The sequence below is a fragment of the Triturus cristatus genome, chromosome 7 (genome assembly GCF_964204655.1).
Source record: "Triturus cristatus chromosome 7, aTriCri1.1, whole genome shotgun sequence".
Classification (NCBI taxonomy): Eukaryota; Metazoa; Chordata; class Amphibia; order Caudata; family Salamandridae; genus Triturus; species Triturus cristatus.
Window position 1 is genome coordinate 926,798,762 of NC_140590.1, and position 14,029 is coordinate 926,812,790.

At 46.0% G+C, this 14,029-nt stretch overlaps 1 protein-coding gene across 1 annotated transcript in view; it reads left to right on the forward strand.

Annotated features, from left to right (window-relative positions):
• The window catches only part of RANBP17 (RAN binding protein 17), a 1,191,453-nt gene that overhangs the window by 153,612 nt on the left and 1,023,812 nt on the right, over nt 1-14,029 (forward strand). The window contains exon 5 of the mRNA XM_085617873.1: nt 5,048-5,113. Coding sequence (XP_085473999.1) covers nt 5,048-5,113 — 66 coding nt within the window. The remainder of the gene's footprint in view (nt 1-5,047; nt 5,114-14,029) is intronic.

The following is a 14,029-nucleotide window of genomic DNA, read 5'->3' on the forward strand; positions in this document are numbered from 1 at the left end:
CTCAGACACTCTCTCACAGACACTCTCTCACAGACACTCTCTCACAGACACTCTCTCACAGACACTCACAGACACTCTCGCAGACTCTCACAGACACTCTCTCACAGACACAGACACTCTCAGACACTCTCACACACTCTCACTCTCAGACACTCTCACTCTCACACAGACTCTCACACAGACTCTCACACAGACTCTCACACAGACTCTCACACAGACACTCACACAGACACTCACACAGACACTCACACAGACACTCACACAGACACTCACACAGACACTCACACAGACACTCACACAGACACTCACACAGACACTCACACAGACACTCACACAGACACTCACACAGACACTCACACAGACACTCACACAGACACTCACACAGACACTCACACAGACACTCACACAGACTCTCACGAGCACTCTCTCAGACTCTCACGAGCACTCTCAGACTCTCACGGGCACTCTCTCACGGGCACTCTCTCACGGGCGCTCTCTCACAGACACTCTCTCACAAATTAGCCTGCAAGCACGCTCAATGAAGCTCCCGCAGCTGCACGTCGCCACTCAATTTAGGGCTTCACTGTCTTTGGGTCATGTTCATTTAGCGCATTACTTTTTTTTTTTTTATTGAAACATTTGCATTCAGTTTGCCAGAGACCGTACATAGATGACTCTTTTACTTCGATAAATTGTAAAGATCTTTGCTTGTCTTCCCGCTCCCTTTCATTCCTTGCACTTTGTTCGACTAACCTCTACCTATACTTTCAATGGCCTGTGACCCTTTTAGTCTTTACCCCCATCTTTTCTAACCTGTTGAAGATTTCCCCCATCTTATCTCTCCTTGGCTATGTTCGGACCAGTCACGTACACAAACCCTTGCTATCTCATGCTTTATATTTTGTCTTCGTTTTTTGCAAATCTCTGTAGATCCTGCTCCTTTCATATCTAGTAGAGATTCCACCAGGCACAAGTTGTGTCCCTGCTCATCACTTCCGCTGTTTTCTCTTTCACTTCACAGTGCAGTTGCATTTCTGCAGCCTACTTTGTGTCGAGTCCATCCTGCCCCCCCACAGTTTGCATTACTGCAATGTCGTCAGTGTGTAATGCCTCTCACAGACACTCTCTCACAGACACTCTCTCACAGACACTCTCTCACACTCTCTCTCACAGACTCTCTCACAGACACTCTCTCACACTCTCTCTCACACTCTCTCTCACACTCTCTCACAGACATCTCACAGACACTCTCTCACAGACACTCTCTCACGGACACTCTCTCACGGACACTCTCTCACGGACACTCTCTCACGGACACTCTCTCACGGACACTCTCTCACGGACACTCTCTCACGGACACTCTCTCACGGACACTCTCTCACAGACACTCTCTCACAGACACTCTCTCAGACACTCTCTCTCAGACACTCTCTCTCAGACACTCTCTCTCAGACACTCTCTTTCAGACATTCTCTCTCAGACATTCTCTCTCAGACACTCTCTCTCAGACACTCTCTCTCAGACACTCTCTGTCTGACTCTCTTCACAGACACTCTCTGACACTCTCTCTCTCTCAGACACTCTCTCTCAGACACTCTCTCTCAGACACTCTCTCTCAGACACTCGCTCAGACACTCGCTCAGACACTCGCTCAGACACTCGCACAGTCCCTCTCACAGTCCCTCTCACAGTCCCTCTCACAGTCCCTCTCACACGCACAGACACTCGCACAGACACTCGCACAGACACTCGCACAGACACTCGCACAGACACTCGCACAGACACTCGCACAGACACTCGCACAGACACCCTCTTACAGACACCCTCTTACAGACACCCTCTCACAGACACCCTCTCACAGACACCCTCTCACAGACACCCTCTCACAGACACCCTCTCACAGACACCCTCTCACAGACACCCTCTCACAGACACCCTCTCACAGACACCCTCTCACAGACACCCTCGCACAGACACCCTCGCACAGACACCCTCGCACAGACACCCTCGCACAGACACCCTCGCACAGACACCCTCGCACAGACACCCTCGCACAGACACCCTCGCACAGACACCCTCGCACAGACACCCTCGCACAGACACCCTCGCACAGACACCCTCGCACAGACACCCTCGCACAGACACCCTCTCACAGACACCCTCTCACAGACTGACACACTCTCTCTCACTGACTCACTCACTTTCTCTCTCTCTCTCACTGACTAACTCTCTCTCTCACTGACACTCACTCACTGACTTTCTCTCTCTCTCACTGACTGACTAACTCTCTCTCTCACTGACTCGCTAAAAGACTGACTCACTCACTGACTATCTCATTGACTCACTCTCTTTCACTCACTGACTGACTCTCTCACTCTCATTCACTCTCACTCTCTCACTGACTCACTCTCTTACTGACTGACTGACTCTCTCACTCACTCTGACTGACTCACTCACTCACTCTCTCTGACTGACTGACCTCACCCTCCTGTTATTTATGCCCCCATAACAAAAAAAACCACAGCAACGAACCATTGGGACAGGCAGATACAAGTTGCCAGCGTTGAAAGGACAAAACAAAAACTAAAGACATTAATTTTAATACTTTTTTAATATCGTCGTTTAGTTGTACATAGTCTTTTTTGGTCATATCTAACTGACACTTCTTTGTTATAACTTTTCAGCATGCTGCAAACTTCTGTACAGCACAGCTTAAAGACATAGGTAAAGTCAATATCTCTGGCTAAACACTTATAAGTTCCCAAACGCGAGACCTATTGGCTATGCCAATGCTTGTTTAGGTTTATGGGTGACTCCTGTTGTGTATACTGTTTTTTTAACACAATTTATTAGATTTTTAAGTTTTGCTTCTTCGAATACAGATAAGTACAGGTAATATATGCTTTTCCTTAATATGCAGTACAGTTACATTTATCAACCGGATGGATTTTTATAACTTGGTCGTGACTCATAATGCTTTGTACCAATAGTTAACAACACGATTGTAACTGCAGTCGGATTTCCAGTTACCTATACATTTATAATAACAGTATTACAAAAGAGGGAAAAAGAAACAACTTCAATTTTCCATCCCACCCGCCCCGTTGCCGAACTCTTCTGGCCATATGCTCTCTGATAACGCTATCAAGAGGCTACACCTACTACTGTTGTGTATACTGTTAACAGAATAAGGTCACTTTAACATTCTTGTGGGTCACACAGGATCAGATGGGCTGGGTAATAAATTGTCCGAAGTTGTAGGTTTCCAGCCCTTCCTCAGTTCACATAATGACAGCCAGAGTTAGCGTTTTTAGGTTGAGCCTGGACAGCGCATGCGCTGCTCTGCGAGGCATGCTGTTTCAGGAATGGACTTGAGGCTCCACCCATGTCCCGCCGGTTACAAATGCAGACAAGGCGGTACCAAGGAGGGACTACTAAGCCTATTCATAAATGAAAAGCAAGGACTGTAGCAAGAGCCAATTGAAAAATTGGCTCTTGCTACTGTCCTTGCTTTTCATTCATGAATAGGCTTAGTAGTCCCTCCTTGGTACCGCCTTGTCTGCATTTGTAACCTCCCATGAGGACTGGTCTTTTTACTTGTGTTGTTACCCGGTCTGCTTTATCTAGGCTGTGAGCACCATTTTCTTCATTGATTTGGCCCTATTTCCACCCACTACGTGCTTTCCTACACGCAGCACGCCACCCACTTTTATTTTATTACTAATGAGCTTTAACTATAGCGGTCGCATTTCTTTATTTATTTACTTTAGCAGCGCAGTCCGCTTCAAGTATAGCGGCTGCACTTATTTATTTATTTAATTTGCCAGCGCGGGCCACTTTAACTTTAGCGGGCCACTACAAAACTTTTTTTCTGAAAGCCCCATACCATGCTTTCACTTAAATAGTGGTCCAGCCCCTTTCTTTAGACGCTGCTGCCATTTTCAGGTTACAGCAAGCCACGTCTTAAGAAAGGGGTGTGCTCCCCATTAAAGTGAAAGCACGGCCTTGGGCACTTTTACCAACAAAATAAAGTATGAACAAATTATTATTATTTTTTAATAAAAGCGCCCCATGACGTGCATTCACTTTAATTGTGGCCATGCCCCTTTCTTTAGATGCGGCTTGCTGTAACCTGAATATGGCGAGCAGCGTCTAAAGAAAGGGGTGTGCCCACTATGAAAGTGTTCTTGCATTTGCGTGAGTTTGAGCTATTGGCATTATAAATGACAATGCCTTTTATATATGTGTTGGTTTTGAAAACACATAAATAAAAGGCATTGTCATTTAGAATGCCTGTAGCTTAAACTCTAGCAAATGAGAAACCTATTGCATTGCAAATGCTTGTTTACATAGTCTTGGAAAGTACAATATTGCTGTTTATGACTATTCTGAATTTACAGTAATGTGAGGACTTGCCTCCTGATGATTCTGCAGTCTTCTGCCATTGGTAGTTTGTTGGCCAAGAGCCTGGCTTCTTTTTCTGACTCCGTGAATATGATGCAGGAGATATTGGAAAGGAGTAGTTCATGCACCTGAAGTTAGCCTAGCTCTTTCAGGTCCAGGTTGATTTGGATTTGGTGTTTGCATTAAATGTGGCTGGTATGGCCTGCAAAGCTGTTGCTTGAGTGCAGGATTATGGCTCTCACCATAGCATGTGATTTTCAGGTTTAGTTTGTAGTCATATCTGCACTTCAGCTGTGGTTTGTATGTGTGAAAGCAAGAACCTGAAGTAAAATAATATGTTGCTTTTCCAGATATTTTCTTCCCCCTAGCCCCCAGAGATCATGCTTGACGTTCTGGTTTCTTCTCCACTGACTTATTGCACTTTTCAAATCAGAAATAATGTGATGGCATTAATGATTCAATGAATAAATGAGGCACACGTGCATGCAGTGTACACGGCCGCACACCAAGCAATGCACAAAATGACACACACAACTTCCAAAGGGTTACTTTGATCAAAATACCTGCAAGTTTCAAAGCCATCGGTTGCTGTGTAGACATAATTTAGCATTTATAAGACATATCTTGTTTGTTTCTTTTACAGGGCACTGTGGATCACTGTGTAATTGGAGTAATGATTCTTTCAGAACTGACTCAGGAAATGAACTTGGTATGTATGGGCAAAACTAGTGAATGTAAAGGTTTGCCCATGTACACTTTTTTTGTTATAAAACATTATAAGCATTTGTATATTAGTAATGAGAAAACAAAGGTTTACAGACAAATGATCGTGGTCCATATATACATTGTAAACATCTGCAATGCTCCACCTTATTATATGCATCTGCGACTGCCCCTTACTTTGTCCCAGTCCAGTATGGTCATGACCCCTTGATTCTGCCTCTAACCAGGCCCTTTGCTCCACTCCCAACAAACGTCTATCACCCATGAACCCATGGGGTGCATCTGGATGCCGAAGTACCGACCCCACTCCCTCCAGATTTTACAATGCTTGTATGTCCAACCCCTTGCACGATATATGGGGCTCTATAAACTCATGCAAAGATCCATACTCATCTTCCACCTCTCCAAAGACAGGCCTTACGAACTCTTCCATATTTGTGCCATGTCATGCTTAGCATTGAACAAGCCAAGACACAGCAGGGCTCCCTTATCTGCCATGGTCCACATCTGCTACAGTGTGCAGCAGTACAAGTCTAGGGTCCCTGGGAAGAGTCAAACCAAGAATGCCCCAAGGCGTGCAAAAACCCCGGTCCAGACCGCTACGTTGCCAAGTAGTGTGGAAATAAGTCCCCTTGCTGAGCAGAACAACAAAGGCAAAGTGGTTTGGCGACCATCCCCGCCCTCCATGGCTATTTCTGGTGACCATTTACACTTTTAATATTGATAATTGGCTGTTGGGATCTACATTCTGTTCTTAACTAGTGTTGGTTATATTTTTAATTTAATCCATTTCATTGCCAGTTTTTTCCAAAGTGCTTACAACAAATCCAAGAATCTAACAGGTCAGTAGCCTTCAATTTCACGTTTTTAGTTTCTCCACTACCCCTTCACTTCACTTTTTATTTATTTACAGAGAATGACAAAGTTCCCCAGCCACCCATTCATGCTTGCAAACTAACTTTGGCCTACACACCTTCAATTGGGTGAACTCATTCTATACTTCAATTTAACGTACAAGTAATAGATAATTTAGAAAACACGTTATCTGAATATCTGTAGGTATATCGCCCCCTTAAATGTATGCATCCACACAATAAGCTTGTTAAATATATCGTCATTAGGAATGGCACCTCAAATTTGTGTGCTATCATTTCACTCTTAAGAAGAAATTAAACCCATAGGAATAAAGGCATATTTCTTTTGAATGTATGCCATCCACTTGAACGGATAGAGGGGGGGTGTTAAACAGTCCAGTAACTTTTTTGTTTTACCTTTGAGACCACACAGTACTGAAATTACTTATATGCTCCAGGCACCTTGTGACCTTAGTTGCTCTAAATGAGTAGTGCTCAGTGCTCTTCTTCATCCCCAAAACTTAGTCAAGTTGTGGGCCTTACTAAGCTCCTCATTATTAAATATGACAATGCTATTGCTGAAGAGAATTCCTCATTTGGGCTTTGCCGCCACTGGATAATAGCAGTTCATTTCTGACAGGCATCCACAATTGCCCCTGGTTGTCCCGAAAGGTGTGATGGATTTTGCAGCAACATTCATTTCTGGAGAAAAGAATATTTCCACCGCATCACACTTACTTATTGTGACTTACACTGGCTTTCAGTTGAAGCCAGTATTACATTCAGACTTGTGTGCATCATGTTGAAATCTGTTCGCAATCAAAAACAAGCGCACTTGTCAATTGCCTTAAAAATGTCTGGGGGTCTTTAGAAGCCGCAGAAAGAGATCTTCTGACTTGAAACCGAGATGTTGAAATCCCACTGAGCTGCCCCTCGGTCCTTCTCTGCTGCAGCACTTTGTTTCTGGAACTGCCCACCTGAAGTTCTCTGAATCTTGAAGACCTCCTTCAATTCTACAAACACCTAAAAACCTGTTTACACGCTTTATTGACTTTAACCCTCTTTCCCTATTCTGATTTTTCCTCATTGTCCCCACTTTTCTTTTCTTCCCCAAACACTGACTCTTTCCTCCTTTCATCGCTCCCCTCCAAACTCCCCTTTGCTTCAATCTCTTAAAACACCCACTACACCTGGATGTTTCTGCAATTTCTTTTATTCTGCATGTAACCCCTTTAACACCACGTCTTCCACAGTACCTTCACAGTGCCATGGAAGTGAACATCACGCCATCCCCCTAAAGGCAGGAAATCACTCTGGTGCTGGCACCACAGGGTGTCCCTTTCAGAGCGCCTGCCTTGGGCTGCTGGGGAACAGCTTCCCCAGAAGCTTGACAATTTGTTTTTGCTGTGAATATCAGCGTGCATCGTGTGACGTCATCACTCTGGATAGTGAAATTAGAAGGTGCCATTTGGCTCCTTTTCTTTTCACTCCTGTCTCTGCTCTGGGCACAGACTCAGTCAGGTCAAGACTAGGTAAAAAAAAGCAGCCCTAGCAAAAATCCTCAAACCACTCCTTTAGTCTCCTCGCCTAATCTCTTCCCATTCATCCATTCTCTCTCTCGCGCTCCTATTCTCTCATCTCTCTTCTCCCTCTGCGGTCACTGTCTTGCTACCTTTACCCATTCCCCATCCCTCCCCCTCTTCGCTCTCTCTTGAAGCCTCCCCGTGCCTGCTACAATTGACCTCGGGGAGCTGAGAAAAGTGTCAGAGGCACCACTCTCACCCACCAAGAACCTCAACAGTCTTTCTACCCTTCTGGGAGGGGAATGTTTGAACGTTTACTCCTGATGTGCCCTCCCCAGAGGTGCAGAAAGCCCACTAGACACCAGGATTGTTTGTAGTGTGGGCCATAACGTCTTGTCAATGGGCTGCTCCCCCACCCATGAAGGCCAAACAGTTTTTCTATCCCCCTGGATGGGGAGATTTAAGCACTTGCCCTCAATCTGCCATCCTGAGGTGGCTCAGAAAGTGCATTAGGCGCCAAGAGCGTATTACATAAAGTACTCCAGGGTCCCAAAAGGCGTTTGCACCTGCTGCTTGTGCCTTACACTATGCTGTTGCCCCCACAACATATTAAATATGTGGGCAAAGAGGCAAACAACCTGTCAGGAGGTTCACAGTTAGTGTGTCCCCTTAGGATCCCTTTAAGTATCCCACTCTTCAAAGAATGGCAGGTCCACCTCCAGTGAAGGACAAAGACACAGTTTCAACTTTCGTCTCTGTCTTGCGCTAATGCACTCTCCTCCGCACAGGGCCGAACTGTCAGATTCTGTGAATGCTCTGACAGCATTTTTTTCGTGATCGACCTACTGTCCTGATGTCTGCCGGGTGCATCTACTTTATTGTAGTGTGCAAAGCAAATCAGGACTGTGCATCCGATGTTGAATTCGGGCCCAGGAATTAGTGTCCAAGACAAAAAAAACAAAGATTGGGGTGCGGCCCAGCCTGTCCTTACATCTGGCCGCACTCATTACCCTTGGAGCCCAGAAAATGTTTCCCAGAAACCCCTCCAACATGCCAGGGCATAGGACACAAGTACAGCTGCTACCCCATGGCATGTGAGAGGAAATTTGGATTCCTTTGGGCTCCACACCAGTCCTTTTTTGACTCAAGGGGAACTCTGCAATGTTCCACCTAAGGGGGCAAAAAGATTGTCTAGTGCCTTATGTTTTTCCTGATGGTCTGGTGGGCTTTTGAAACACCCCGGGTAAGAGCAGATGATGAGTCAGTGTCTCAATCTGCTGACCTGGTTGGGGGCAGGAAGGATGCTTTTCCATGCCATGCCTCCATATTCTTTAGCCACCAATTGAGTTCTGATCTGGCCTCTCCAGAAAGAGTAATCTCCTGAGAATATTTCATACCACGCCTTAAGTGACTGCCCTTCAATCTTTGAAGAGCACGATAATTCAGAGGTCCTGGAAAAATAGCATGAATAGTTGATGACAACACACCTATAATCCTCGCTAACATCCTCAAAGATATAACATCCAAAGACAAAACTCTTCGAATTTCCTTCCTTATTTTCTTTATCTTGTCCAGAGGCAACCTCAACTGACCCTGAATAGTGTTTATCATGAAACCTAAAAACTGCGTTTCTTGACTTGGGGACAAACATGACTTCTCTCTGTTCACAACAAACCCTAGACTCTCCAAAAGATCCACAGCTAGCTTTGTGTGATCTTCTACTCTCCTCTTCTCCTGATCCATAATTAAAATGTCGTCTAAGTGAATTATCACACGAATCCCCCTTTCTCTCAAAAAGGCAACAACTGGACGAAGTATTTTGGTGAAGCACCACGGGTCCGAGGAGAGTCCGAAGGAGAGACAAACTTCCATAACCTTCCTCCCCATCTGAACCTCAGAAATCTCTGGTGATCTGTCCATATCTGTATTGTCAGATAGGCGTCTTTCAGATCCAGACGAGTCATCCAATCCCCTGTCTGAAGGACATCCCTCAACATATGCATACCCTCCATCTTGAAATGATGGTACTCTACCCAATCGTTCAGACTCTTCAAGTTTATCACGGGTCTCATACCTTTTCCTTTCTTTTCTACTAAGAAAATGTTGCTTACAAGCCCCGCACACGTTTCCAATTCTTCTACAATCGCTCCTTTTATTAGCAACTTTCTTACTTTCTCTACCAACCCTGACAGTTCCGAGTTGAATCTAATCATTGGAGGGCACTGAACCTGTATTGGTTCTTCTATGAAATCTATACGATAACCCAAAAACATCTGCAGAACCCATGGGTCTCCTGTTATCATAGGCCAATTCTGGTACAATTGGGCAAGTCTGCCGCCTAACTTTACATGGGTAACAAAATGGTCTTGTCTTACCTGATCTTCTTGATCTTCTATTCCCTCTAGAATTCCCTCTTTCCTTGTGAGGATAGAAATTTCCGGGTTGATATCCAGACTGTTGTTGATAGTTGTAATTGTAGGGTCTAAGCCCCCCCGCAAATGAGGCCCTTGTGATACTTTGGCCTCGGCCGGGAAATCGACCTCTACTTCTCCCGGCCCCGCCAAAAACACAATGGTCAAAGACCTTCTTAATTTCTCTCTGAGACTTTTGCAAGGAACTAAAAGCACCCACATACTTGCTCATTTCCTTTATGAAAGCCTCTCCAAAAAGCATTCCGTTTGCCTCTGATCCTCCTTCATTATTGGCTAGTTCAGCCAGTTTTGGATCAATTTTAAGGAGGATACTCTTTCTTCTTTCAACTGAAATTGCGGTGTTAGCATTACCCAACAAACACACCGCCCTTTGAATCCATTCCCTAAGCTCTTCTACGTCCAGTCCTTTCTTTTCAACATAGGCCTCTTCAGCCATATCAAAGATTTTTGTAAGTGGCCCAGTAAGATCAAGCAGTCTGTCCTGACACATTTTTAACCCTTTATCCAATCCCTTTTTTGGATCTCTTCCGCCCTTCCCAATAAACGCTCTAATCTTTGCATCTAGCTCGGGCGTCATGGCAGTCTTATTTGATAGACTTGGTCTCGGGCACTCAGAACGGAGCCTCAACCTCATGTCTTTTGGAATTTGCTTTCTAAGCCACATCTGGACATATTCTGCAACATGAGGAGCCGAGCTCCATTCAGGAGATAATGGGTGCTTTAACATCATAGGATCAAACATTGATTCCCCTAATGGGTCCTTGACCCCAGCACACTCATCAGACTTTTCCTTTGACTTCGCATCAGATCTTTTCCCTTTATCCACAATTTCAACATCTGAATCAAAATGTTATGTTATGTTATGTGATGTTACACCATTTATAAAGCGCACAGCTGCCCCAGCAAAGGGGCGTCCCGGCGCTGACAGCAGTTTCCCGAGGAGTTCCGGTTAGGCCATGGGGAAAAGAAAAGTCTTGATAGCTTTCCGGAAGGATGTCAACGAGTCTAAGCTGCGGATTTTCAGAGGAAGAGAGTTCCACAGCTTAGAAGCAAGGAAACAAAAGGACCTTCCACCTGCTCTGGTTCGCTTAACACGTGGGACAGACGCCAGAACCAGTTCGGAAGATCGCAGTAGGCGGGCCGGAACATAGGGAGTAATCAGGCCCGACAGAATCTCAGGTGTGGAAGACTTTAAAATTTTAAAGGTAAGACATAAAGATTTGAATTCGACTCTTTTTAGGATAGGGAGCCATTGAAGGCGGCGGACCGCGTCCGTACCAGAGCACGTTCTAGAGAGTCCAAGTAAAGTTCGTGCGGCAGTGTTTTGAACACGCTGCAGACTGTTCAATTCCGCTTTATTGACTCCTAGCAGCAGGGAGTTCGCATAATCTAGTCTAGCTAAGATAGTGGCCTGGACTATAAGTTGGGGTGTGGTCGCGTTAAAAAAACCCAGAATGGGCTTTAGACCACGTAAAAGGCCAAAACAGGTGCCTGCAGTTTTTTTGGTGTGATCTTGGAAACCCAAGGTGGAATCGAGCCAAAGACCAAGGTTCTTTACCACCTCTGCTTGGGGGTGGGGGCCGTGCCCAAGGAGGAAGGCCACCACTGAGTGTTCCAAAGTCCCTTGTCCTTCCCCACCAGTAACACCTCGGATTTACTGGCGTTGAGCTGAAGACAGTTCTCCGTCAGCCAGCCAGCCACCGCCTCAAGTCCTTTACGGAACTGGGGGGCACCGTTGGTCTGATCATCAGAGAGGGCCACCACCATCTGGGTGTCGTCCGCATATGAAACCAAACTAAGACCATGGTCGCGTGCGACTACTGCCAGAGGCTGAACATAGAGGTTAAACAGAGCCGGACTTAAGGCCGAGCCCTGCGGGACTCCCTGCTTGATATGCTGGATGGACGAAGCAAAAGGGGGAGCATATACCTGGAAAGATCTATCTGACAGGAAAGAGCGGAACCATTCCAGAGCTAGATCTTTTACTCCAGCTTCCTCAAGCCGGCGCAGTAAGATCTTATGAGAGACCGTATCAAACGCGGCACTCAAATCGAGCAAAATGAGTGCCGCAGTTTGACCTTCATCTAGATTGGACCGCAAATGCTCACTAACCGCCAGGAGAGCTGTTTCGGTGCTGTGGCCAGTGCGGCAGCCATTCTGAGACCGGTCCAGGATCTTACTATTGTTTAGAAAGTCAGAGAGGACTTTATTGACGTGGGCCTCAGCCACTTTAGCAACCCAGGGCAAGAGAGAGATTGGACGAAAGTTTTCGGGTTTAGTGGGATCCAGTAATGGTTTATTAAGCAGTGGGAGCACTTTAGCTTGCTTCCAGGGCGTAGGGACCACTGCCATGCTGAGAGAGGAATTAATGGTCTGCAATAGTGGAGTGAGAAGTACAGGTAGGCACTCCCTAAACTGAGCCGGTCTCATGGGGTCAAGAGGAGAGCCAGACTAAACTTTGGCACTCAAAGTGAAAAACTCCTCCTGAGAAATGGGGGGAATGACCTTTAGTATGGCATTAGAGATTGATGTTGAAGGCTTCTCTAAAACCCTAGAACAGTTGGGGAAGGTTTTATAAATGGTTTCTACTTTTTGTACAAAGTAGGAGGCCAGATCTTCACAGTATTGTGCCGAAGTGATAGGAGAGGTAGATGGATCCTTCCTCTTTTTAAAATCACTCAGAATCTTGAAAATACATTTGGTGGGATTGTTGCTGGAAGCTATCTGGTTTGGGATAAAGGCAGCACGTGCTGACTGTATGGCTTTATGACAACATTTGATAGCATCCTGATACAGTTTTTTTTCTACAGGGTAGTAGTTCCTCCTCCAGGCTCGTTCACGTTGTTTACACACAGTCCGCATGGCCGCCAAGGAGTCAGAGTACCAAGGATTGGAACCAGAGTCACGGCCCTTGGACCATTTAGCGGGAATAAGAGAGTCTAGTGCCGCACAAATCCACTCACAAATAGTCTTATAGGCTTGTTCTGGGTTGGTGTCAAGGCAAGGAGTACGGGAGGCCAGGTGGGCCAACAGATCGTCCAGCCTGAGTTTGTGCCAACAACGTTTGAGAGTGGCCTTGGAGGGAGCTCTAGGCATAGCCCCCACCTGGGGGAGAGAGATGGTAATGAGGTGGTGATCGGTCCAACAGACCGGACTGGGTGGTTGAACCAAGAGGGAGGAGATATTGGAGAAAACTGGATCTAGTAGGTGTCCAGCCACATGGGTAGGACTCAGTACCAGTTGCCTTAGTTGACAGGCTTCAAAATCTGCAATCAGGGAGCTAACTTCTGAGTCTGACAGGAAATCAAAATGGATATTTAGGTCACCAATAAGGCTAAAATTGGCTGATCTTATAGCCCATACATGGGCGGCTTCCATGGTCGCTACTTTGAATTCTGCTGAAGGGCCAGGAGGGCGATAGACCAATAAGCCAGAGAAGGAGTAGTTAGCATTGAGAGATAGGGTAAAACGGGCGCACTCGCACCCTGCCACGTCCTCCTTGACAAAAATACAGTGCAGGGAAGATTTAAAAATCACAGCCAGACCCCCACCTCTAGTTTCTCTATTAATGGTTAGAATGGTATATCCCAAAGGAAGAGCGAGGCCGGGTTCAATTACTGTGTCTTTGTTGAGCCAAGTTTCAGTAATAAAAAATACATCCGGCGACTCGTGCTCAATGAGATCGTGAATCTCACTATAGTGCTTGACTAGAGAACGCACATTCAGATAAAGTATTTTAAAAGGGGTCTTAATCCGATTTGAGGGTGGAGGAGGCAGAGCAGGGTATGAGTTATAACTACAACTGTTACAACAGAAGGGCCCCTCCAGCACTACTCTGGGTGGAGATTGACAAGGATATACACTTTGGCCGATGGATATTAGAGATTCTCTAGTGTATTTAAGCAACCTAGGGCTTAAACTAGCAGCATGTCTGGCGTCTGGCGACGTCCAGGCGCGGACGGGCGCAGACGGGCTTGCCTTGGGCGCGCCGGCGGTAGCATCGGTTTAAGTGCTGCCAGGAGAGAAAAGACTGGTGCGGGTACACACTTCTCCCAAGATGGCGTCCCCCCGGTAGCTGTGACTGAGGCCGGGC